We start from the raw sequence: 26,018 nt of genomic DNA, 5'->3' as shown, positions 1-26,018 counted from the left end.
CAAAAATTCTTGAAAAGGTAGTTGTAAAACAACTAACTGATCATCTGCAGAGGAATGGTCTATTTGAAGAGTTTCAGTCAGGTTTTAGAATTCATCATAGTACAGAAACAGCATTAGTGAAGGTTACAAATGATCTTCTTATGGCCTCGGACAGTGGACTCATCTCTGTGCTTGTTCTGTTAGACCTCAGTGCTGCTTTTGATACTGTTACCATAAAATTTTATTACAGAGATTAGAGCATGCCATAGGTATTAAAGGGCACTGCGCTGCGGTGGTTTGAATCATATTTGTCTAATAGATTACAATTTTGTTCATGTAAATGGGGAATCTTCTTCACAGACTAAAGTTAATTATGGAGTTCCACAAGGTTCTGTGCTAGGACCAATTTATTCACTTTATACATGCTTCCCTTAGGCAGTATTATTAGACGGTATTGCTTAAATTTCATTGTTACGCAGATGATACCCAGCTTTATCTATCCATGAAGCCAGAGGACACACACCAATTAGCTAAACTGCAGGATTGTCTTACAGACATAAAGACATGGATGACCTCTAATTTCCTGCTTTTAAACTCAGATAAAACTGAAGTTATTGTACTTGGCCCCACAAATCTTAGAAACATGGTGTCTAACCAGATCCTTACTCTGGATGGCATTACCCTGACCTCTAGTAATACTGTGAGAAATCTTGGAGTCATTTTTGATCAGGATATGTCATTCAAAGCGCATATTAAACAAATATGTAGGACTGCTTTTTTGCATTTACGTAATATCTCTAAAATCAGAAAGGTCTTGTCTCAGAGTGATGCTGAAAAACTAATTCATGCATTTATTTCCTCTAGGCTGGACTATTGTAATTCATTATTATCAGGTTGTCCTAAAAGTTCCCTAAAAAGCCTTCAGTTAATTCAAAATGCTGCAGCTAGAGTACTGACGGGGACTAGAAGGAGAGAGCATATCTCACCCATATTGGCCTCTCTTCACTGGCTTCTTCTTACTTATAAGGTTTTGAATAATCAGGTCCCATCTTATCTTAGGGACCTCATAGTACCATATCACCCCAATAGAGCACTTCGCTCTCAGACTGCAGGCTTACTTGTAGTTCCTAGGGTTTGTAAGAGTAGAATGGGAGGCAGAGCCTTCAGCTTTCAGGCTCCTCTCCTGTGGAACCAGCTCCCAATTCAGATCAGGGAGACAGACACCCTCTCTACTTTAAGATTAGGCTTAAAACTTTCCTTTTGCTAAAGCTTATAGTTAGGGCTGGATCAGGTGACCCTGAACCATCCCTTAGTTATGCTGCTATAGACGTAGACTGCTGGGGGGTTCCCATGATGCACTGTTTCTTTCTCTTTTTGCTCTGTATGCACCACTCTGCATTTAATCATTAGTGATCGATCTCTGCTCCCTTCCACAGCATGTCTTTTTCCTGGTTCTCTCCCTCAGCCCCAACCATTCCCAGCAGAAGACTGCCCCTCCCTGAGCCTGGTTCTGCTGGAGGTTTCTTCCTGTTAAAAGGGAGTTTTTCCTTCCCACTGTAGCCAAGTGCTTGCTCACAGGGGGTCGTTTTGACCGTTGGGGTTTTACATAATTATTGTATGGCCTTGCCTTACAATATAAAGCGCCTTGGGGCAACTGTTTGTTGTGATTTGGCGCTATATAAAAAAAATTGATTGATTGATTGATTGAGTTGTCAAGGCTAATGTAACCCGTGGTGGTTAATGCAGGGTGTGATGCTCACCCTCAGCCTGCTGACCTGACAGACTTTCAGTTCGCTGGTGTTTGTCTGAGCAGACTATTGAATCAGCGCAACTTGACCTCATTTCCATAGCAGCACCTGTTTGACTTGTAAACCTACCTGCAACCGGAGATATCGCTCTGTATTGAACTAATCTCTGCATAGCCTGTTGTTTTGGGATATGTCTGCAGTTGCAAAATCTGTGCTTTTAAGTGTGATCCCACTTTTTTTTTTTTGCATATAAGTGGGACAGGAAGTAGATTTTGTTGGCAAGGATTCCAATCTCTATAGTCACCTTGACACACAAATTTGATCCCAGCACTTGCGTGCCAATGAATAAACTTGTCGTAAACTGTGCGAGGCTGCCATTTACGTGAACTAGTTGTGGACATTGCACAACCTATTTGAATTAATGCATGTCATTACGCGCACGACCTTGCGCAATTTACGCAGAGTTTACAACGTGCATAAACTATGTAAAAATGAGATGCCTCGTGTGCTTCATGAGGTCGAGAATGCATTTGGAATAGTCTAAAAGGTAATTATTTGTAATATTTAATGTGTAATAGCTTTGTAAAACAGTTGCATTTTCATTCCTTCTTATGAGTCTCTGTAAAATTATGTTTGATAGATTTAACATCTCATCATAATCGTTCAGATGAGCTGCACTATGGTGCGGTGCATTGACGCAATGACTAGCACTGACACTTATACTTGTTTGCGCAGTGGTCATGTGAAGTTCGCATAATTAATGCGTGCCAGAGATGTTGAACATTTCAAAATTTTCTTTGCGCACTTGCATGAAGCCACAGAGTTTACAACGGTTTACAAAGAGTTTATTCTTTGGCATGGCAGATTGCGTACCATTGCGCGGATAAAATTCATGCAACAATGTTGTACAATGATTGCTAAAACAGGATGAAATTGCTTAATCCAGCTTGCCTCCTAACAGGCTGGTTTATAAAGTGCAGACCTGGCAACCCGCCTCAAAACGAAAGTAAACTGCACCCTTGTTCAGAAGTTAAACTACTTTCATTGTGCGTTTTACTGTTTCTAAACGCTTGAAAAATACTGAGTTTTTGTTTCATGATGACTGGAGCAGTACACTTTGTTTTTGATGAATGAATGAATGGAATGTTGCTTTTTATCTCATTCTGAAGTCTGCCTGATGACACTTCCTGATGGACAAGTCTGCTGTTTTTCTGGCTTTCCTCTCAAATACAGCTATCATTTGTGCAAAGCACATTTGAATCAAGACATGTAGTTTCACACAAGTTAATTTTACTGTTGTAATACTGAATGATTTTTATGAATAAAGCTATGACAGGATTACAGCTGACGGCACCAGTGTTATCTACTAAATATTGCCTTAATGTTCTGATTGTCACATCTGGGACACGTTTAAGGGACTTTGTCCACCTTTCTTTGGGCAAGTTACAGACATTTGTCGCAGACAAATGTTGTATGTATCTTCACAGGAAGATGAGGCTCAAGTCTTCAGAGTTCTTGTACTCCTGGTCTTGTGCAAAAAAAGGTCAAATTTGTGTGTGTCCCTGTTTGTTTACAATTTATTACATTTTTTAATACTTTTTATTTAGCCATTTTTCAGAAACAATAGAACAATAACAACAACAATGGTAAGACAAAAACAGCAACAAACTGGGGGGGGGGGGGGGGTATTCACATTCTTATTTATTTTTTTAAGTCCATTGTGGCTGGAATTTGGTCTTGAATGCAGTCCATTTCTGCCACATTTGTTCTAAGTCCTCCTTGCCATTTTTGTTGAAAATCCTCTTCTCTGATTCTGAAACTATTGTTGGTTCTACTTCATTGTTGGCATTATTTTCAATATAATCCCCAGTTTCTCGTTTTACTTCATTCACTGTTGTGCTATTCAGAATCCCAATATTAATTCTCCACAATATATTTTTTTTTTTTTGTCTGTCATTTAAATGTATAGTTGAGTGAACTGCATTATGGTCTGAGACATCTGAGGTTCCTACTGAGCATTCTGTGTCTATCTATGATACTTATCAAATAGAGATGAATGGATCTGATGTGTGGCCAAAAAATGAGTAAAGTCTTTCTCAGAGGCATGGCAATTCCTCCAGACATCGAACACACCAGTTTCTTTGATTAAAGGGGATAGAGAATCAAAATCATCTTTTTCATGTTTTTGGTGTTAGTTCAGAGTCTCCCCGCTGTGGGGAATACCCACGAAGTGCCAGCAAGTTTCAGAACCTCTGTTTCAAGTAATTCTCCTTTTTTGAATTGCCGCCAGAAAACAGGCCAATCCGTTTTTGAGAGAAAAGTTACGTCACTTTTCACCAATAGCCCCCCCACACCCACCCCCTTCACACACGCACCTTCGAAATTAATTATTCATAAGGTTGTGCCCACCCATTCCTGCCACTGGAAGAGGAGCAGTGGCGAGCTACAGGTGTGCCTTCCCAGGCTGTCATAGTGGACTACGATCTTTACATATTCTTCCCACGGAAAGCAATGTACGCCATCAATGGCTTTTATTCATTTTTAACCGCATCCCCAGTACATACAACCGCCGACTATTTCTTTGCTCTGCGCATTTCACGGAGGACTGTTTCACAAACCTTGCACAATTTCGAGCTGGCTTCAGTCGGCATTTAATACTCAGTAGAGGGTCAGTTCCGACTTTGCGACTAAATCAACCCCAGCAATCAGTACAGCCTGTATCACATTTTCTTTTGTTTTAAATTTGTTTTTAAATTTATTTCGGATCATTTTTTTTTTATTATTATCATTATTATTTTGTGACTGGACTTTATGTCACAGTCAGCCTCTGGCTGACTTCATGTTGGTGGGCGAGGAACAAGATTTATCACTCAACAGCAATGTTGAAACGTGATCTGTTAAATAAGTTAGTGAAGATTACTGTCGTCTGGTTTTCGCTACAACGCGCTCAACTTTTGTTCAGATTCAGCTTCTTATCACTGGTAACGACGCGGATTTCCTCTCACTCAAACCCGCAGCTTCACAGTGCTTTAAACCGTCGTCCACAGACATCAATACGGACACAAGTGCAGCAAAACGAGACGAGTCATTGAATAAATGCTGGGCTTTGTCCCGCCCATCGGAGGCTCTGCATGTCTGGGGGTCTATGGGGTAGTGGGCTGGCCTCGGCTGGCCCGGACGCCCAGCTTCTGCATGATGATTGGATGATCTGTCTGAGGCTGAATCCATTTTTGATTGACAGCGAAATGAGCGAATCAGCGATCATTTTCATTCTGTTCTGAGTTGAACCGGAGACTTTCCTAATCCTCTTAGAGGCATTTTCAGTGAGAGCAAGGGCAGCCAATCAAACAACGGCAACTGATCAGCGCCAACACCTACGTGCATTTCATAATGAGGTTGCCAAATAAGCTCTGAAACGACGCCATTAAAAGCAAACGAGGCATTCTAAACCCAGCATAGTAACATAGCTGTTTCAGAGAGCCTTTTAGGAAGGTTCTGAGCCATTACAGACCCAACCAATTTTTTTTGGGCTACATATCACATCACAGAACAAGGATTAATGCCCCATTCAACCTCTCTCTATCACCTTTAAGTTATTGAAGCTTTTGGACATGTATAATTTAGGAATTTGCATCCTCTGTGTCTAGCATGCCATACTAGCGCATTCTGCTTCCAAGTTGCTCACATTAGCTTTCTTCACCAACCTGGCTTTTTCTTGATTTATATGCATTTTCCTTCTTTTTTCGGCCCCTTGTAAATCTTTTCCCACTCATCAAACATATGCTCCACTCGAAGTTTAGTTAAGTTTTTATTGAGAAATTAGATGCTTTTCTCAGGGGCATGGTCTCAAGTACGTCGCTACCTGGAAGTCTCTACAATTTATTAATTTGATTTCAGTCAAAATGGAAGTGGGATACAGCTATTTCTATACCCTTGCAAGCAAAAACTATTTTATTTATTTATTTTGGCAGAGGGTGGGGGAAGACATTGATGAACCGCCCTGTCTGTCCCTCTGTCCATCCAGGAGACTTTTAAGCCCAATGCTTCCTCTTTTTTCTTTCTTTTTTTTTTCCAATGAAACTAGACACAATGGAAGCACACTGCTTGAAGTTGTCCACAAAGGAAAATAATTCCAGGAGAGATAGTTTGAGTAATTTAAAAAAAAAAAAACAGAATATGTGTCAATTACATGTACAAAGGTTGACCAGTTTAATTGAGGTATTTCATCACAAAAGATTTACTACCACTGGTGTAGCAAAGCAAAAGGCATCATTTTGTGAGCTTTCACAGACCTGTACTTCAGTTTGCTGTCACTTTTAAAAAAAATTTGTAAATGTATCAGTTTAACTTTTTTAGAATAAATTCATTTCAAGTATTACTGCTTTTATTAGAATGGCTACATTTGTAACTGCTTCTGTATTCTTTCCTAATTTGTTAGTTATTTCAGTGTAGGTTTTTAACATTGTCAGACATGGGTGCAGTAGGTATCCTTACAGCCCCCCTACCACCACAACCATTTCACAAAACCACAGAATGCAGGAATTTCTATCCCAAATCCAAAGCAGGCAAACAAAATGCATGCAAGACGATCCAGGAATAAATAAATAATAAAACATTCCATTAGGCCCTACCCAAACGGCTGATGTGTTGACTCTGCTGGTGCCGGTGATACATGATGTTGCGAAAAGTGGCAAGCACATATGAACTTCATCAACTGCTGTAGTTAAAGATGAACATATTTTGTTTACAGTTTGAAATGATGACAGAGTGTGCAACAGCTATACGTTTGTTTATAACTGTGCAGGACACTCGGCACAACCTGACCGTGAACTTGACCACACTCAGGGTGTGGTGCTATGCCTGCCGTAAAGAGGTGTTCCTGGAGCGTAAACTGGGCCCAAATTCACCCCATGCCAACAGCAACCTCATTCAGTCTCCACAGAGTGCTGGTCAAGTAAGGCTTTGCTGTAAACATTAATGAGGCTGGTGTTTAGGTTTCTCGCAGCTGTTATTTATTTGCACAGTGCTACAACCAGATTTAATGGTGAATGGAAAAATTCATAAAGTAACAAAGAAGAGCAGAAGTGAAATCTTTCAAAAAGTGCAGAAGTCTGTTATCTGAATTTATATAATGGCTGAGTGGATATTTGTCATTTGATTGGTGGGTTGTATGTCACGTGACATGGATTATTCATACCATTTGCCGTTGTGTTTCATTGACTGTGCAGTAGTTCTTTTTTAGCGTGCAGTTTTGATGCTATATCAAATTTGCTATTGCATGCCCTGACCACCGAGCGCACTCACACTACAGGGGGCAGCATTTAGCTAAAGATAGCGGTGTTTGTTTTGTTGACAGACGATGATTTGAAGGAGCTAATTGATACTGTTAATTCTTCTAACACACCCACACACACAAAATCCACTACGCTGTAAGCCATCTAGGGGCATGAAGAGCTGTTGGAATGAAAAGCTGGACTATTTTCTGACTTGATTTGACTTGACGTGATTTTTTGCTGGACTGAGGAACTGCACAGTCTTTTTTTTTTTTGAAGTACACAAAGACAGTGCACAGCATCACAGACAATTTTTACAAGTTGACTGAGAACAACGTTGGACTCAAATTTAAAGTTCATGTTGGACTGTTGACATGAAAACACCAGTTGTTTTCTTTTGTTTATAAATGAATAAAATATCAAATGACAAGGATCTAATTTAGCAGTTATATAAAACAAATAATGAATGTTTTTTCATTCTTTCAATGGAACAAATATTTAATTCAGTGAAAGATGGAACCTACCATTCAACGAGGCTTTGCCTCTTGAATGGTACGTTCCATCTTCCACCTCATGAAATATTCGTACCATTGAACTTATAAACATTCATTATTTGTATAATACAACTTTATGTTGCCTGATGGTTTCAAGCATAATTGCTAAATTAAAAAAATTTATACTGTGCATTCTGTTATCATGTAGGCAGAAGTGTGTGATATCACCAGTCTGCTCTGAGTGACAGTTTGAAATGTCAGTCATATTTGAGGTGATTATTTGCTCACTAAGATTTTTCTGATGGTGTTGATGTGTGTGTGCTGTAGCTCCATGATAACAGAAGGGCCCCTGGGAGCCCGACCTCCATAATGGCTGCCCCTAGTGTAGGTTGTGAAGACCTGGACATGGAAATTGAGGACGAGGACAACCTGCGTGCCAGAGGTCAGCAGCAACATGGTTACAGTGTTGAACATGTCAAATGGAGCATGATATAAATAGATTTTTAGTTAATCACCTACAGTTAGGTCCACAAGTAATTGGACAGTGGCACAATTTTTGTGATTTTGTGCAAAGGGTCAACATTTGCACAGTTTTTCCATCACAGCCACAGACGTCTATAACTTCAGAGTTGTCAGCAGTTGAGAATAAATATGTTCACTATTTTCAGCTATTTTAAAAGTGTTATCTTGTATGTATGAGAACACTTTTAACTGCCAAGATAATGTACAAAATTTTATTTTTATTTATTTATTTTTTTTTGCGGCTTGTTTTTCCACCAGGCTTGACTGGTCTGAAGAACATAGGCAACACCTGCTACATGAATGCTGCCCTCCAGGCTCTGTCTAACTGGTGAGACCTTGTCCTCCATCTGCTCTCTGTCCTCCTGTTTACACAGCATATCATCTGTGCCCCTTCCTACGTGCTCTACAGTCTTTCTTCACTGTGCTTCACATCCTCTGTTTACATTTTCAGACACCATCTTTTCAGTGTTGATATGGTATTTTCTGTGCCTGTCTTTTCTCTTATTCTTCTCATGTGGGAAACCACTGTGGCTGTGCTTATTTGATGGCTTGGTGGAAGTATCTGCAGTGCATTCTATTAGTGGTAGAAATGGACTTTTGTGTTTTCCTGTAGGCTTTTCTCCTGCAAAATGCCGGCTCTTCTCCTGCCTTATTCCTTTTTTCCAGTTTTCTTTGCAGTCATTTTGTCCCCCTCGAATTGCTACAATTGTATTATTTACCTGACAGGACAGTCATTTAGCTTTATTCTTTATTATTGGCTCAATAATGTTGGCACTTAAATTATGGCACTGTCAAGTTATTGTACATAAGCCTGAATGTTTTTACTTCGTATCGTTTATTTTTTATGGGACATACAATGGCTTCTTTCCTTTTGTACTACCCAGGAGCAGTATAAATGATTGGATGGATAAACTGATGATGCATACGCTGAATTTAAGACAGAACTGGAAAACATGTACGTAGGTCAAAATTTGCAATCTAAATCATATTCCAAAAATAGGAATGACACGGCTACAGATTGAGGATCTTCTTTTGAGACTTTCTTTTGATCTCCTTCTGTGAGCACTGCTTCGTCAGTCACCACTGGGCCACTAATCTTCTCTGATTTATTTATTCCTTTATTTATTTTTTGACATGGGAATAGAATATTCCATGAGTTGTTTATTCTGTGTTGTCTTTTCTTTGTAAATATTTGTTCACTCTGCATCAGTTGCACAAATGTACGGCAGCACTTTCTTTAACTTTCAAGAAAACTCTAGCTGTGTTTTGAGTTTTACCTCATTACTCAGAGCACGGGTGGTGGCTCTGTGGCATAGGCTCTGAACTCCCAACCTAATGACCAGGATTCAATTCTAGATGTGTCCACTTGAGCGGACCTGTATAGGTTCTTGCATGAGGTAGTAAATGTTTACTGGCTTCACCTTGGGAACTCTATTACACTACTGCTGTAACTACTTACCTAATTACTAACTTTTAGAATTTTGTAATTGCCTCTGCACTACAAGCACTTTGGTGTCAGTGGTAAAAATCTGATCATCAGTCAAGCCTTGTTTGATGGCCATGTGATTTATGTATCATGTTTTTTCTACAGTCCGCCCTTGACACAATTTTTTCTCGAATGTGGTGGATTGGTGAGGACGGACAAGAAGCTAGCACTCTGTAAAAGTTATCAAAAAATTGTTTCAGAGCTGTGGCACAAGAACAGGTAGGTGCTATCCTTTTTTTCTTTGTCTTAATTGCACATCCTACACTTAATTTCACAATCTGCTTTGCATATGCCCATAGCATAACAATTCAACTTGTCATCTACTGCTAAAATGTATCACATTTCATAATGCAATGCTTGATTGTGACATTTTATTGTGTGACAACATTGTTTAACCATGTTGCAGACCCTCTTATGTGGTTCCGACCACCTTGTTCCAGGGGATCAAAGCCATAAATCCCATGTTTCGAGGATACTCACAGCAGGTGGGCCCTTTTCACACATTGAAACAGTATTGAATTTGTGTTCTAAAAGATGTGCAGCCTATATGTACACATTTCATCTTTGTTTCGGTCATGTCTTGAAAAATAAGTGTGTATTTTGATGCAAATGAATGCTACAATACAGTGGTATGTAAAAATTTGGGCACCCCTTGATAATTTCCATGATTTTCCTTTATAAATCATTGGTTGTCTGGATCAGAAATTTCAGTTAAATATATCATATAGCAGACAAACACACTGATATTTGAGAAGGGAAATGAAGTTTATAGGATTTACAGAAAGTGTGCAATAATTCTTTAAACAAAATTAAGCAGCTGCATAAATTTGGGCACCCCAACAGAAAAAATACATCAATATTTAGTAGATCTTCCTTTTGCAGAAATGACGGCCTCTAAACATTTCCTGTAGCTTCCAATGAAAATCTGGTTTCTGGTTTAAGGTATTTTGATCCATTCTTCTTTACAGAACATCTCAGGCTGTTGGTTTCCGAGCATGGACAGCCCGCTTAAAATCACAGATTTTCAATAATATTCAGGTCTGGGAACTGAGATGGCCATTCCAGAATGTTGTACTTGTTCCTCTGCGTGAATGCCTTAATAGATTTTGAGCAGTGTTTAGGGTTGTTGTTGAACGATCCAGCCCCGGCGCAACTTCAACTTTGTCACTGATTCAAGAACATTGTTCTCAAGAATCTGCTGATATTGACTGGAATCCATGTGACCCTTAACTTTAACAAGATTGCCAGTACCTGCACTGGCCACACAGCCCCACAGCATGATGGAACCACCTCCAGATTTTACTGTGGGTAGCAAGCGCTTTTCTTGGAATGCTGTTCTTTTTTAGCCACGCATACCGCCCCTTGTTATGTCCAAATAACTCAATTTTAGTTTCATCAGTCCACAGTACCTTATTCCAAAATGAACCTGGCTTGTCCAGATGTGCTTTAGCATATCTCAAGGGACTCTATTTGTGGCGTGTACGCAGAAATACTTCTGCATTACAGCATCATACAGCATCTCTTTGTGCAAAGTGCGCTGTACAGTTGAAGGATGCACAGAGACACTATCTGCAGCAAGATCATGTTGTAGGTCTTTGAAGCATGTCTGTGAGTTGACTATGACTGTTCTCACCATCCTCCGCTTCAGTTTGAGATTTTTCTTGGCCTGCCACTTCGGTCCTTAACTAGTACTGTGCCTGTGGTCTTCCATTTCCTCACTATGTTTCTCACAGTGGAAACTGACAGCTGAAATCTCTGTGATACCTTTTCGTATCTTTCCCCTAAACCATGATGTTGAACAATCTTTGTTTTTCAGGTCATTTGAGAGTTGTTTAGAGGGTCCCATGTTGCCACTCATCAGAAGAGATGCAAAGAGGAGAAACATTTGCAAATGGCCACCTTAAACACCCTTTCTCATAATTGGATTCACCTGTGTAAGGAGGTCAAGGGTCAATGAGCTTACCAAACCAATTTTGTGTTCCAATAATTAGCGCTAAATGTATTCAAATCAATAAAATGACAAGGGTGCCCAAATTTATGCACCTGCCTAATTTTGTTTAAATAATTATTGCACACTTTCTGTAAACACTCAAAATTTCATTTCACTTCTCAAATATCACTGTGTTTGCCTGCTATATGATATATTTAACTGAAAGTTCTGATCCAGACAACCAATGATTTATAAAGGAAAATCATGAAAATTATCAGGGGTGCCCAAACTTTTGCATACAACTGCATCATGTCTGTAGTGATACTGTGTTGTGTATCACTCAGCATTGTCTTTATGGTAAAATCTCTCCCCAGAGGACTGATTAGTACTGAGGTAGCACCCTCATGCACCCACACACATTTCTAGGTCCTGGGAGAGGAGAGTTTATTTGTCTTGAGAGGGAGATTGGATGACTGATGCTCATAAAATTTGATTATAGACCCATTAGTATTTGATTTTGATGTTATGTAGAATTCGACAAAGGAAGGATGTGAAAGGGGTCATTGTAAAATGGAAACATTGTGTAATCAGAATGACTGTTGTACAAAAGCCTTTAATAACAAAATTTCTCAGCTAAGATATAGCTCATGAGTGAATCTTGTGATTGACCTAACATGGTCTCCAGGATTCCCAGGAGTTTCTGCGCTGCTTGATGGATGAACTTCACGAGGAACTGAAGGAGTCACTGCCTGAACCCTACAACCAGTCCACTAGCATCACCGTGGACAGTGGCCCTGATGAGGACAGCCACAGCCAATCAGACAGTGACTTCCAGTCATGCAAGTCTTTTGTTAGCAGTGAGCGCTCCAGTAATGATGTTCAGGGAGGAATTGTACTGGTGGATGACGCAAATGAAGGAGAGATGTTGATTTCTGAGCAAGATGAAATCCAGGCCAACAGGGAGTGGCAGAAGGAGAAGAACATGATTAATAACCTGTACCGTTCAGGGATTAACAATATCAATGGAAGCAATGGAGGAGACATGGACAAAGATGTTGACACTACCAGTGAGACCACACCCATCATAAGCAGCCAAGGAGCCATCAAGGTTCAAGATAGAGTATCAGGTAGCTCACCTTCAGTCATGTAACGTTCAGTGTTGGATCCACGTAACTTTTGTGTTTGTGTTTGTTGTCGTTGTAATATGCTGTCAATTAAACAAATTACATGTTTAGAGTTTTGGTATAAATTTAATGTTAAATTAAAGACCCTTGAAACTTCCTGACACTTTCTTGTCTGGATTCCTGAACAGACATCCAAATGTCCACACCATAAGGCTGCAGAGTTCCATCTGTATGGATACACATATATCCAAATGTCCAGCAGCCCTCCCAAAGCTTCCTCTGGCTGGACCAACCTTAACCCTGTACACAAGAAAGGTAAGGTACTAAACTTTAGTTGGCAGACCTTTGTAAGTACAGCATTTGTGTTGCCGGACTGCCACTGGCCAAGCATCAGCCCACTCCTTTTTTAGATGGACGTTGCTTAAACGCCTCGTCTCTTCTGGTCTTACCTGTGACAATGCCATCCGTGTGCAGTGGTAGTAATTGCATGACAATGATGTGAATTTGAAAGTTTGCAGTCTGAGAGTTGTGGCACACACTGCTGTGGTCCAGATTGAGTAAACTGACAAGAATGGCTTCAATTAAAAAATTTGTCCAGTAACAAAAATGATCAAATGCTTCAGTTTTCTATGGATTTCAGACTCTAATGCACTGTGGACAAACATTGACTGCTGTTGTGCAGCACTTCTGGACACGAACAGAAGATAAATGGATAACTCACAGATGCTCCATTGTTTGGCTGTGACTGCGACAGTACAAACTGGATGTTCCATGACTTTCAGTGAGAAGCTGACTGGAAAAATCCACCTCTAATGAATGTTGTTTTAGTTTTAGCGAAGCAAAAAAAAGGTCAGGAAGAAACTGATTACTTTTTAAGCTGCCATCAGAGGTGCTCATCCTTTTTTAAAAATATAACGAATTAAGTAAATTGTCTGTCATTATTGCAAAATTACTCATTACTCCCGTCACCTCCTGCAGTCTGCCGCTGCAGATTGAATTCTGCTGTGACAGTTTTTCTGTTGTCAACATGAGAATTTAACATCAACTGTCTATCCACTGGCATGCTATGAACACGTACAAGGGCGCAGTCTTTCTAAATCAGTAATCAGATTAAAGTTACTTCTCCAAGTCACTGTGCGTTACTATTATTTTTGTATTGTGGGTCGATAGCAGCATTAAACTTGGTCCGTGGGCAGGGGGTTGGGGTTCAACTGCACTGCCCACTTTAAGAGAGCTGTGAGCTTTTCATCCGCACCTCTTAAAGCACGGTGACAACAGCACACTTGCACTGAGCTTTACAAAGACATTTTAATGTTTTTTTTCCCTCCTTTATTTAGAATTCTTAGCTGAGCTGCTCTGTATCCGTGCGCTAAAAACAGCTGATCCTCTGTGACGCGTCAACAACTAACACTATTTTCCACTCAAATTCACCTAAACTCGCTTTCTGAGGACCACATCATGTGAAAACGCAATAAAACTTTCATTTTTTTAACTTTATTTTTATTGTTTTTAAAGGTTCATACAAAAATTAAATCAACAATAACATCAATCACAGTAACATAACAGTCTGGAGTTACATATTTCTATAACAGATTGACAGATATTTTAGTACAATATTACAATATCAAATCAAAATATTTATGTCACTGCATTGGTGCCATTTAAGAAGATTTTCCACTTTTTCCATTGCTTATCATATTTGTCCCCTTTCAGCTTAAGATTATAAGTAATTTTCTCCATCCCTGAAATATTTTCCACAATATTGATCCAGTCCTGTTGTGTGGGTGGGTCTGGTTGTAACCATTTCTTTGTGATTGCTTTTTTAGAAGCAGCTAAGATGATTTTTGAGAGATACATGTCTTCATTCCTCACCACTTCGGTTATGTTTCCCAGATACAACACCAGACATGTATCTGGAATTTCATATCCCAAGATTTTAATCAAAGTTGTTTTAAATTGTTTCCAATAAACTGTTATTTTTAAGCATGTCCAGAATATATGAGTATGATTAGCCTCCGTTTCCCCACATAACCTCCAGCATGTTTGCAGGTTTGAAGTTTGTCCGCTCTTGATTTTAGGTGTAATAAAAAAACGGGTCAAATTCTTCCAGCAGTATTCTCTCCACAGCAATGAGTTTGTTGTACTGTGTTGCGTTTCACACATCTTAAACCAGTCGTCATCTGTAATGTCTATTGCCAATTCAGTTTCCCATTTCGTTTTTATGTAAAGAGTGCTTTCTTCTCTACCTTCTCCCTGTGAAAGTAACTAAAAACTAACTAAAAAAGTAACTAGTAATCTAACTTAGTTACTTTTACAATTGAGTAATCAGTAAAGTAACTAAGTTACTTTTTCAAGGAGTAATCAGTAATTGGATTACTTTTTCAAAGTAACTGTGGCAACACTGTAAATTACTTATCATGAATTTAATTTTCGAAGTGGCACTAATGACAACACTCATACTGAACATAATTTTGCTTGCATAGACTGATTTTGGAGATCAAGCAATAATTGCAGATGGGCTTTCTGAGGTCCCAGATAGCTTTTCTGATTTCTTTTTCTAACTTTCAGAATTTAGTAAACTAGCATATAGTCCATTGATACTTATGTGTAGACACTAGTCTCTAGAGGCAACTATTTTTGGTTTCAAATCTGGGCAAATGCAGTCCCAGAAAATTCCGAATGTGACAAACAAGAAACAGGTGTTGTAAACAAGTCAGTGCTGCTAAAAATACAAACTTGCAGAAACAAAGATACTATTCTGACATGGTTTGCACATAAGACTGGCATAGCATGTTTCAAGTACACACATATATGTCAGAAGGTGGGGGGGACATACCATATTCTGTCCCCCCTGGTTGAAAAGGTGGGGGGGACATGTCCCCCCATCCCCCACCAAATTGCTCCCATGAACACGTACAGGACAAAACAAATGTACGTACACTATCGGGAAAGTTCTCTGTCTGATGTTCACACAACGTTTTGAGCATGTACACAACTTTTCGCCAAACATCAGCTGACAAGTAACACATTTAATGAATGTGAAAAGGATTTGTACAGTACAAATGCGTACACAAACAGGTGAGTTATTTGTAGTTTATTTTTTAAATTGTGATGAAATCTAACATTTTATTATTTTATTAAAATGGGCTTTCAGACTAATGTAATATTGGCCGGGCTCATGCATCGGCCCACGCCTCATCAGGCAGAATTTTGCATGGAATGCCCTGGTCACTCGGATGCATGAGTATGGTAAATTCTTTTGTGTAGACAGAGGTAGCCATATGGAGGTTGAAGCCCTTAAGTGTGAGTAGCACAATCACTTCTGGTTCTTGAATATGTGAACAATAACTCTTAATAAATAAATAAAATGTAGGTGATTATTTTCACTCTGCTTTTCTTCAGCCATGACCAAATTCTCCCCACCAAAGAACAAACATCAGAAGAAATATCGCAGTGTTATTTCCGATGTCTTCGATGGGACAATTATCAGCTCTGTTCAGTGCCTCACCTGTGATCGGGTTAGTAGAAATATCACCCTTTCTAATGAAAATTTGTTAGATAGTAGGATTGCAGTGTGTGAGGGACATGCTTTGCAAAGCCATTCTAATATTTTTAGATAATTTTAATTGATCTTTATATATATACACACACACATTTTTCACACTTGTGACTTAGTGCCAGAATGGTACCTACGATACTCGTATAAGCAATTTGGTTTGTCTATATGGTGCCAAATCGCAACAGATGCTATCTCAGTACTCTCCCCCAATCTGTATATTACAAATTGGCAAACCTTTAAAGATTGTGAAGAAATGCTAACTGTAACAATAACCTTTGTAATTGTACATACATACATGTAGTACCAGTCATAATGATTTTGAGAAGGAAGGTTTAACTGTCTGTCTTGTTGGCTGTCAGGTGTCTGTGACTCTGGAAAATTTCCAAGATATCTCATTGCCTATCCCAGGAAAGGAAGACCTAGCCAAACTTCACTCCTCCACCCACCAGACCTCCCTGGTGAGAGCTGGCTCCTGTGGAGACGCTTATGCAGCACAGAGTTGGATTGCCTTTGTCATGGAATATATAAAGAGGTCTGTTCAACATGCTTTGCTTTTTTTTTAATATATATATATATATATATATATATATATATCAGAAAATTTTAGTACGTACGTACGTACATACATACATACATACATGCCTAGGTATGTGGAGATTAATCGATACGAATCTGTATCTAGATACAAACGCGCAACGCAAGTGCATCAATTCATTTGACGGGTTGAAACATGTTGCATCGCTTTTTTCCCCAAAATTTATTTACTTTAAGACTCAGTAAAGTGTTGTTGACATAGAAAACCTGTAAAGCCTACTTTTAGTACAAAGAAAATTCACAAGAGGTATTGATAAGGGAATTGATAAAGAATCGGATCGATATGTGTAATTGATAATGGCACTGATATTGATTAAAATATTATCACTACCCATCCCTAATTGTATCACACCAAATCGCATCGTATCACATTGTGAGGAATTGAATCACTGTCACATACATAACAAATCGGGAAAGGGTGAATTGTATTGTCAGTATCCTTATGTATCGTATCACTGGTAGTGTATCAAGGTGCATTTTGAATCGTTGTCAGTGATGAGATTCACATGCCTAGTATGTACGTTGAGAGCCGATTTCCTTAGCTAAACAAAGAAATGAGTAATATGTTTTTAAGCAGTAATTTTAACTTGAAGTCCAATCAGTTTAGCATGTTCCACAATGCTTCTTTTTTTGTTTAGAATTGTATTTTTTTTTTCTTCTTTAGTTGGTTCTGGGGTCCAGTGGTTACTCTACAAGATTGTCTTGCAGCATTTTTTGCGAGAGATGAGCTAAAAGGTGAACAAAAGACCTTGATTTTACTGTGCTAATCCATACATTAATGGGTGATTCTTAGACTACAGGCACTTATTATGTCCTTTGATCATATTGTATGAAAAACAGAAAAAAAGGGGAAATTTCACACTTTTATAGTTATCTTTACAATGAAAGTGTGTTAAGAAATTTGTTCTAGTAGTCTATGATGACTTTTTCACCTTTTTTCAGCATCATTATATGCAAATATTGCCGTTTTGTGCTTGTCCCACACACAGACTTTTGATCTTCAATGATAAAAATGAATGGTAAAAAAAAGTTTTTTCTAATGTTTTAAAATATCTCTGAATAAAATATCAGTAAAATAATCAAAACATAATTGGGGTATTCAGTGTCATACAGCTGTTGTGATTTTTTTAAACAAAATGTAGTTGTCCCACACTATTGCCGTAATTTCCACCACAACACTGTAATGTCCCTTTAAACAGTTTGTATGAAAGATTGTTTGGGTAGTTTCTATGGAGATAAACAGTGACATCAGAGCACATGTATATAGCGCCAAATCACAACAAACAGTTGCCCCAAGGTGCTTTATATTGTAAGGCAATGGTGTGGTGGAAATTACATTTACAAGGCCAATAGTGCCCGTAGTTAAAGAATCACCCTAATATTATTGTCTGGATTACTTAACGCTGCATTTGTTTTGTTTCCTAGGAGACAATATGTATAGTTGTGAAAAATGCAAAAAGTAAGTATATTTTTCTAAGCCTTTGTTGAATACTGCACTGAAATACAAACCTTCCTTTGATTATTGCCTTTTATTTTCTCCTCTTAGATTACGCAATGGAGTCAAGTTTTGTAAAATGTTAAGTTTACCAGAGGTATGAAGATAACTGGCACTTTATCAACTTGATAAAAAACTGTAGTCCCTTTCCTCTCTTTTAATTATATTTCAGAAATAAAACTTTGTCTTCTTCTGCTCCAGATCCTTTGTGTCCACTTAAAGCGCTTCAGACATGAATTGATGTTCTCCACCAAGATAGGCACCCATGTCTCCTTTCCACTCAAGGGTCTCGACCTTCAGCCTTTTCTGGCTAAAGACAGCTCTGCCCATACCACCAACTATGACCTGCTGTCAGTCATCTGTCACCACGGCACTGCCAGCAGTGAGTGGCCGCTGCCTCACCTGTTGTCACTTCGCCAGGCTGTAGGAATGTGTTATATACATTTGGTTAGTGAATGCAGGTCTAACCCATTCTCTTGTTTGTGCTTAGGTGGCCACTACATAGCCTACTGCAGGAATGATGAGAACAATCTCTGGTATGAGTTTGATGACCAAAGTGTGACGGAGGTCTCTGAGTCCTGTGTCCAGAATGCTGAGGCTTACGTGCTCTTCTACAAGTAAGAGGCAACAAACACATCTCTTAAAGTCCTGGCCCCACCGAATAATGTAGGATGAATAATGAGCCACGTAGCATGTTTTTTGTTCTGAGTCCAGTTATTCAACAATCGTGGGAGAATAGTGGCTCTGAGAGGCTCTTAAAGGCAGAATATTCAGCTAACGAGGCTCATCTCTGAGCATGGTGCTAATTTCAAGAAGTTCAAAATTTAGCAACAACAGCATGGGCAGTTTGTGTACAGGGTACAGGGTGCGCTGAGGTGGAGAACATATTTGGAACAGCCTAAAAGGTAATGTTTATATTGTAATAGTTTGGTAAAACTGTTGCATGTTAATTCCTTCTTTATAAGCAGCTGTAAAAGTATGTTTATGATAGATTTAACATCTTGTTATGGATCATATGAGGCACACTCTGAGTGCGCTGATGCAATGACTGGCACTCAAGACAAGCATTTTACACAGAACGCGAGCTCGCAAAAGACCGATTTTGCAGACATTAACAGACGAACACAAAGTTAAAAGTTGGATCACAGTGTCAAAATGGCTTTAAAGCCGCAGAAGAAGCAAAGTCAGTGAGAGGAAGCGCAGAGGCGACGGTCCAGGAACCCGTGGTTTAGTTGTAGCTGGTCTGGTGCATTTAATGACTCTGGAACACAGGTGAACAGCAGCCTGGTGCACACCGGCCGGACTGTGTGACAACATCTTGAATGGATGCTGTGAATTGAAAACCCACACTTTAAAGGGACCAAGTGTGGGAGGGTTGGAGGTTTAGACCAAACCCATGCCTAAAGGTGCACCAACGTCGCATTACATGGCGCTACATGGATCATATGTGGCTTGATGTGGATCATATCCGGCGACACAAACCATTCAAGGCTGGACGGGGCTCAAATGACAGGTCAGTCGTGGCTCACTCGAGGCTGATACGTGGCACATAGATGCGCCTTAGTAGCGGATACGTGACAGCTTAAAACATGGATCATTCTTTGAATAATCGCTGACACACCCATGCGTGACTCATTATTCATATCTTATTATTCGGTGGGACCGAGGCTTAAAACAACTTGAGTCCTATAATATTTTACATTTCAATGGCTTGAGCTGAAGCTGCTTGTCTTTGATATTCAGAACCAAGTTGTGAAAGTACTGAATTGGTCATCTGTCCTGTTGTAGAAAGAGCAATGAAGATGCAGTGAAAGAACGTAGGAGGGTGTCAGGATTACTCAACATGATGGAGCCCAGCCTTTTACAGTTTTACATCTCTCACCAGTGGTTTAACAAGTTCAAAACCTTTGCTGAGCCGGGGCCCATTTCCAACGATGATTTCCTGTGTTCACATGGAGGTACACGTCAGTTATGCCACATCATTTTTTAAAATTCTACACCTGTGCCAAGGCAACCATATCTCTGATCTTGAACATATGTTTTTTTTTGTTTTGTTTTTTTTGTCTTTCCGCACCTTGTGCCTAAACAATTATGGCAGAATTTGTGATCTCGTTTTTTCTGTAACAGATGTAATGTTTCACATTTACTAAAGATTTTTGTGATTTTGATAATGCTGCCAGTGTATAACCTTGCACAACATGGGCTTACTCTGTGTAGATGATTCTGCTCACCCTTTTCAGGAAGTAAATATGACAAAACCACTATTTTTAGGTTTCTCTTTAGAGTTCAGAAAACTAGTTTATAAATTATCAGGTTAAAAAAATTCTGGTAGCTACAGTAATGTAGTTACAATACGGCAGCTGTGGATGATATTTCTAATGCAAATGTAAACACCTGCAAATCGCTTCTTCCTTCTTGCCACCTGACGGAGTGCTCCATAGTCAGTGGAACAAGAAGTCCTGTGAATGCAATGAACACTGATTGTTGTGCAGAGTAGTAGGCAAGCAGCATTTCATTTTAAATTGGAACACACTGCATTTTAGTTTGACTTTCATATACATATCCAGATCACCAGCAATTTCTATTTAATGTACAAAACTTTAATTAGATGCTCTGACAGCATCCTTCTTCATGAAATATTTATCATTCAAGTTTTGGATTCTCTCTAGATATGCAATAACTGTTGCATTTTATTCAAGATTTAAGGGTACACTACATTGATAATGGGGAAGAAGTCACAAATGATACGTAAAAACCAGCCTCCCTCCTCCCCCATAGGGTGGAAGTAACAATCATTTGCTGCTAACAATATATGTCAACTTGTTTTGTGAATGATGAAGTTACAAACACGGCTTGCTGTTAGCTATAAATATCAGTTGGGTACTGTAAATGAGCTTTTAAATGTGAAATTCATACTTTGATATGGATGCACATTCATGAACCATCCAACAGGTGTCAGTATTCAACAGGTGGTAGCACAAGATGTCAAGTCTTCTTTCATGTGGACTTAGAACAGTGTTTGAAAAAAGGGTGTTTCACCACAGTACTTTTGAGTTTGCCACCACTAATTTGCAGTCCCAACAAAAGTTTTGGCATCATTCCCAGCCACATATCCCTGTCTGTTCTTTATTTCAGTTTTACTTCTCCCTGCAAGTGCTAGCTAATTTGGTGAGCTGTAAGATGACGAATTGTTTTTGAGTTATTGTTTATGCAAGCTGGCTGAGATGGACTGACTCATTCACTCACCCACTCAACTTTGTTTTTGTTATCTGAGCCTTACGATGTTACTAGACAGGGAATTTTCACCTCGATATTCACTTACTAGAAGGTCTCTAGATTATTTGTGCTGAAAGAGGACTTTCCATTGCTTCCACCCTGAATATTTCAAGAGAAACACAATTTGATAAATGGCTTTGGTGATAATACAGGTGCAGAGGTAATTTAGACTAATAAAGACATTAACATTTTGCAGCATTGAAACATTATGTTCAGTGATCATATCAGTGTTGTTCGTTTTATTCTGTATGACCATTGAGCACACATGCCTTATCATTGAAGCATGCATTGTTAATGTTTTAGAAGCATATTTTATTGTGTTTTATCAGGCGTGCCACCCAATAAAGCAGCGTACATTGATGACTTGGTAGTAATGCTGCCACAGAACGTGTGGGATCATCTTTACAGCAGGTAGATTTGACACACCAAGTGTACTTTCGCGCCTCATACTTCTCAGTGTTATGTGTGGGACGTAAGAGTTATGTACGTAATTGTGGTCTGTTCCCTGCAGGTATGGAGGTGGACCAGCAGTCAACCATTTGTGTGTTTGCCACACATGCCAAATTGAGATTGAGAAGTTGGAGAAACGACGTAAGGCAGAGCTAGATATGTTTGTCCGGGTAAGATACCACCCCACCCCGCCTCCCTTGTGTTTTCTACCAGGACTAGACATTGCGTCTCTATGCAGTGAGGAAGACAGTTTAGCCAGACACAATGAAGATGGGATTGAACAATGATGCGTTGTAATCCTTTTTCCATCCAATACTTATGAGTCGTACAGCCACGTAATTTCTATCACTTGATAGGCTGCATGTCTGTGCTCTTCACCGCGGCAGACAACGTGTGAGCCTGATGAAAGCCTCATCATTATTGTATCGAGGCAGCAATGGAAGTTCCTTGTGTTGAAAGAAAGGCTTCAGCAGTGCAACAGCAGGCGGAGGGATTGAGTATTTTTCCCAATAAAGATGAAACTGGTACAGTGCATTGCTGAGACTGAATTCTGAATTGGGATGACGACCAGGGAGAATTGATTAGCTTTTCCATCTCCTCTTTTCAGTGCTTTGATCCTCACTACTTTTTTCTCCATCCCTTTCCCTCTGTTCTCCTCCCTCTGCTCCATCCCTTCAGCTAAACAAGGTGTTCCAGGAGGAGGACTCTCCAGTGGTCATATACTACATCAGTATGCAGTGGTTTCGTGAGTGGGAGGGCTTTGTAAAAGGAAAAGACAATGGTGATTGGATAGAGTCTTTTTTCATATTCAACTTTGATTAGCTAAATGGTCAACACATAACACTTGTGCATTGAGCCAAATTTAAATTTTTTAAACTAAAGTTTTTTTTTTAATTTGTTCATATTCAATTTTTACACATAAGCCAGAAGATGTATAAGCAATATACCCATTCCGGAGTTGCACTAAACTGCTAATGTTTGGGGGAAAAATGTAAATGTCATGGATTATCCACACTGTGTCTTAGTCCCTTGAGTCAGTTTTGACTCCTGCAGGAAAAAGAACCTTCAAAAATATGTTTAATCTTCTTCTACTTGCTCTTCCCCACCTCCCCCCCTCTTTTGTATTGTCATATCTATTTCTAACAGCGTACATCTGGCATGTCACCAAATGACTTTTTCCTCTGGCTTATACAACTTTTTTTTTTTTTTTAACCTTGATCTCTAGTGACGGGAAATCAGAACCAAGTTTCATCATGTGATAAAAACATTTGACATCTAAACAAAATTGCTCTCAGGGTTGGGGCAGAAAAGACAAAGTACAATTGCAGATGCAACTATGAGGGAAAAAAAAAAAATAACAGGCAGGCATATTATTGATGTATAATCATAACGATGTCTTGTCTTTTACACTCTTTTGTAGATGCCCCAGGACCCATCGATAATTCCAAGATAACAATAAATAAAAATGGCCATTTAACACTCAAACAAGGTACAATGTCATTGTTACTATAGTTATTTTGCTTTAGTCTATAAAGATGATGCTAAATTTTAAGGGATTGTAAGTAGCAATAAACTAGGAAAAATATGAACTGTTTATATTGGGGACTAATTTAAAATCCTGAAAATGACAAAATGTAAGTAAACATCAGTCCTCTTTATTTTCTTACAGCAATCTGGAACTTATTTTGAGTTCTGCACATAATTGTGATTAGATTTAAATCTGTGCACTTGCAATGATCCAACAGGAGCCGATTCTGGGCAGATCTCTGAAGAAACGTGGCACTTCCTCCACTCATCTACGGAGGAGGTCCACTGGTGACCGTCGGGCAAACGTCAATCACCAGGAAGTGGAAGCATCACAGTCAGAGGAGAAGATAGAAGTGGAGACGTGCTCTGTTTAATGAAGCACTCGAGAACAAACAAACAAAAAATAATAATTTAACAAATAACAAGCATTTTTATTTGCACTTTTGCTTCATATACATTCAAGCAAAGGACCTCACCTTCAGCCACTACATGACGCCTTATTTCTCCTCCCACAGGGAAGAACTGAATCTGAGAAGGTGTCATGTTGTGCAAGCCTGTATAGAGCACCTAATTTCTTTTAGCACTGTCATAATTGTGTGTTGCATGATTTCCAAACCAAGCATTTACATTATGTGCGGCTATTAAGGCCCCCTTTACATGGGAAGGCAGCAGTTGCGTGTCTGTCTTGTGACTTAAAACATGCCAGAGCGGCAGAGGTGACATGAAAACACCTCTCTGTGTAACCGTTAGTGGCCCTTGTGTGTGTACTGTCTCACGTGGAGTTTGTGCGCTACAGATGTCATATTTCCACAGAGATGTGCCACTTTTTATCCCCCGCTGGCTGAAGTCCTGAAGGGAGATGATGTCGTAGCGATGTCTCTGTTCGAAAAAGGGTGTAAGCATTTCTAAAACCAATTTCTCAGTGTTTTAGGACAAATTTTTTTGGAAACTTGGTACAATTCCTTGTTATAGGTTGATAATATGCATATTGTAATATTGTAAAAGATTGACACATTTTGGCAGAGTTAAGGCCTTGATTAACTTACCTAGACACTGCCAGTTTCATGAGTTGGTGTCTGCATTCTGAAATCAACTATCACATATCTTGAAATGTTAGCAGAATGTAGCAAGCTCTTGTACCAAGGCAGCATTGGCCAGCAGTTGTGCTTTAGAGCATTTCTTGTTTGACATGTATGCTGGATTTGAGCAGATTGCCGTCATATTTCCTCACTGTCCCTGTGCACTGAGAATGAGCAAGCATGGATAAAACGAGCTAAATATTAAATGGTTAATTTTTTCATGTTCGCCAGTTTGGATGTATTGTGTGTGTGTGCGTGCGCGCTTGTTTTACCATCTATTCACGGGCAGAATCACGTAAAAATCACGGTGCACAGCCCCAATCACTGTCCACCCTTTGGCTGTGATATTGAAATGATATTATGCTTCTTCTTTTTTTTCCCGAGTTCATGTCCAAACTCACGTCACTCGATCATGTTACATGGACGATCTGTTTTCGCTGTGGCCATTGCCTGCTCGTTGGAAGGTCATGGGGTGGTCCATGAGGTGTTTTGTGTGGCCTATATGGTATTTTGCTTTGTCCGGACTTGCTAGCTCTCCTGTGGTAATCGGATGCAGCATCGTGCCTCATGGCAACCTTTGCGATCTTGTAAGGTCCTGGCGGCAGCTGAGTGCCTCTTTGGCTTCATGCTGCCTTTGATGCAATTTCATTACTACATAAGGACCGCTGGACAGACCCTGTCCCTGTGTAAAGGGGGTTTAAGTCCATAGAATGCCATATGTCCTGTTTTTTTTTTCCCTCTTGACCAAGTGAGCACATATATGTCCATGTATCTTATATCAATATTGAATCATAAAACATTTTACTGTAGACATGGCACAGTTCTCTTGTTGTGATATTTCCCAGTGAAAGGTAAGAGGAGCAAATGTTGACACTTGAGGTGAAGTCATAAGGTTATGAAGGGGACTAATGACTTTGTAGTCTCAGGAATGCATTTATTTGCACTGCTTTTAAGTATTAAAATTGGCATGCTGGCTTGAATGTCTGGTTTGTATCTGAATGTACCAGGACGACTGTCTGCTGATCGGGAGTGTCCACCACTTGATTATTTATGGTAAAAGGGAGCTTTTTTTTTTTTTAATTGAATAGTTTTTGTTGTCGAAAATGTGGTTGATGCATGCTTATACACTGCATAAAATCAAAGTTTGAGCATAATGTGACTGCATGTAAATGCAAAAAATGAAGGGGGAAAACAACTTAATGTGAAAGTCACAATCTGGAAGGACTGTTTAAATAGATAAAAAAAATTGTACGCTAAGAAGCACATTGCAATATGTAATCATCATCATCATAAGCTTCTCATTAAAGGCTATTATTTTTGTTTTATGGGCATGGTTGCTGCAGAAGCTTATGTATTGACTGAGGGGTAACAAAGAATGCTGCACTGTATGGTTTAGCATATTAATGTTGTAAGATTGTCATTTTTTGCTGTTCGACACTATTAAAGGAAATATTGCAATACCTTTGTTTTGTCTACCCATTT

The 26,018-nt window shown here is 39.2% G+C and overlaps 2 protein-coding genes across 2 annotated transcripts in view; both read left to right on the top strand.

Moving 5' to 3' along the window:
• usp33 (ubiquitin specific peptidase 33) overlaps positions 1-25,995 on the top strand; it is a 30,045-nt gene extending 4,050 nt beyond the window's left edge. The window contains 22 exon segments of the mRNA XM_034182601.1: positions 6,532-6,681; positions 7,822-7,936; positions 8,275-8,344; positions 9,608-9,721; positions 9,909-9,987; positions 12,118-12,612; positions 12,769-12,871; positions 15,959-16,074; positions 16,475-16,647; positions 17,374-17,444; positions 18,135-18,168; positions 18,256-18,301; positions 18,406-18,586; positions 18,695-18,821; positions 19,993-20,162; positions 21,810-21,891; positions 21,992-22,100; positions 22,609-22,711; positions 23,351-23,419; positions 23,676-23,720; positions 23,723-23,749; positions 23,752-25,995. Coding sequence (XP_034038492.1) covers positions 6,532-6,681; positions 7,822-7,936; positions 8,275-8,344; positions 9,608-9,721; positions 9,909-9,987; positions 12,118-12,612; positions 12,769-12,871; positions 15,959-16,074; positions 16,475-16,647; positions 17,374-17,444; positions 18,135-18,168; positions 18,256-18,301; positions 18,406-18,586; positions 18,695-18,821; positions 19,993-20,162; positions 21,810-21,891; positions 21,992-22,100; positions 22,609-22,711; positions 23,351-23,419; positions 23,676-23,720; positions 23,723-23,749; positions 23,752-23,831 — 2,559 coding nt within the window. The 3' untranslated portion in view covers positions 23,832-25,995.
• The window catches only part of zzz3 (zinc finger, ZZ-type containing 3), a 46,916-nt gene continuing 45,228 nt past the window's right edge, over positions 24,331-26,018 (top strand). Inside the window, 1 exon segment of the mRNA XM_034182600.1 lies at positions 24,331-24,352. Within this exon segment, the coding sequence (XP_034038491.1) occupies positions 24,331-24,352 (22 nt within the window).

Source organism: Thalassophryne amazonica, chromosome 12, assembly GCF_902500255.1.
Source record: "Thalassophryne amazonica chromosome 12, fThaAma1.1, whole genome shotgun sequence".
Taxonomy (NCBI): domain Eukaryota; kingdom Metazoa; phylum Chordata; class Actinopteri; order Batrachoidiformes; family Batrachoididae; genus Thalassophryne; species Thalassophryne amazonica.
This window is presented reverse-complemented; position numbering and strand designations above follow the sequence as displayed.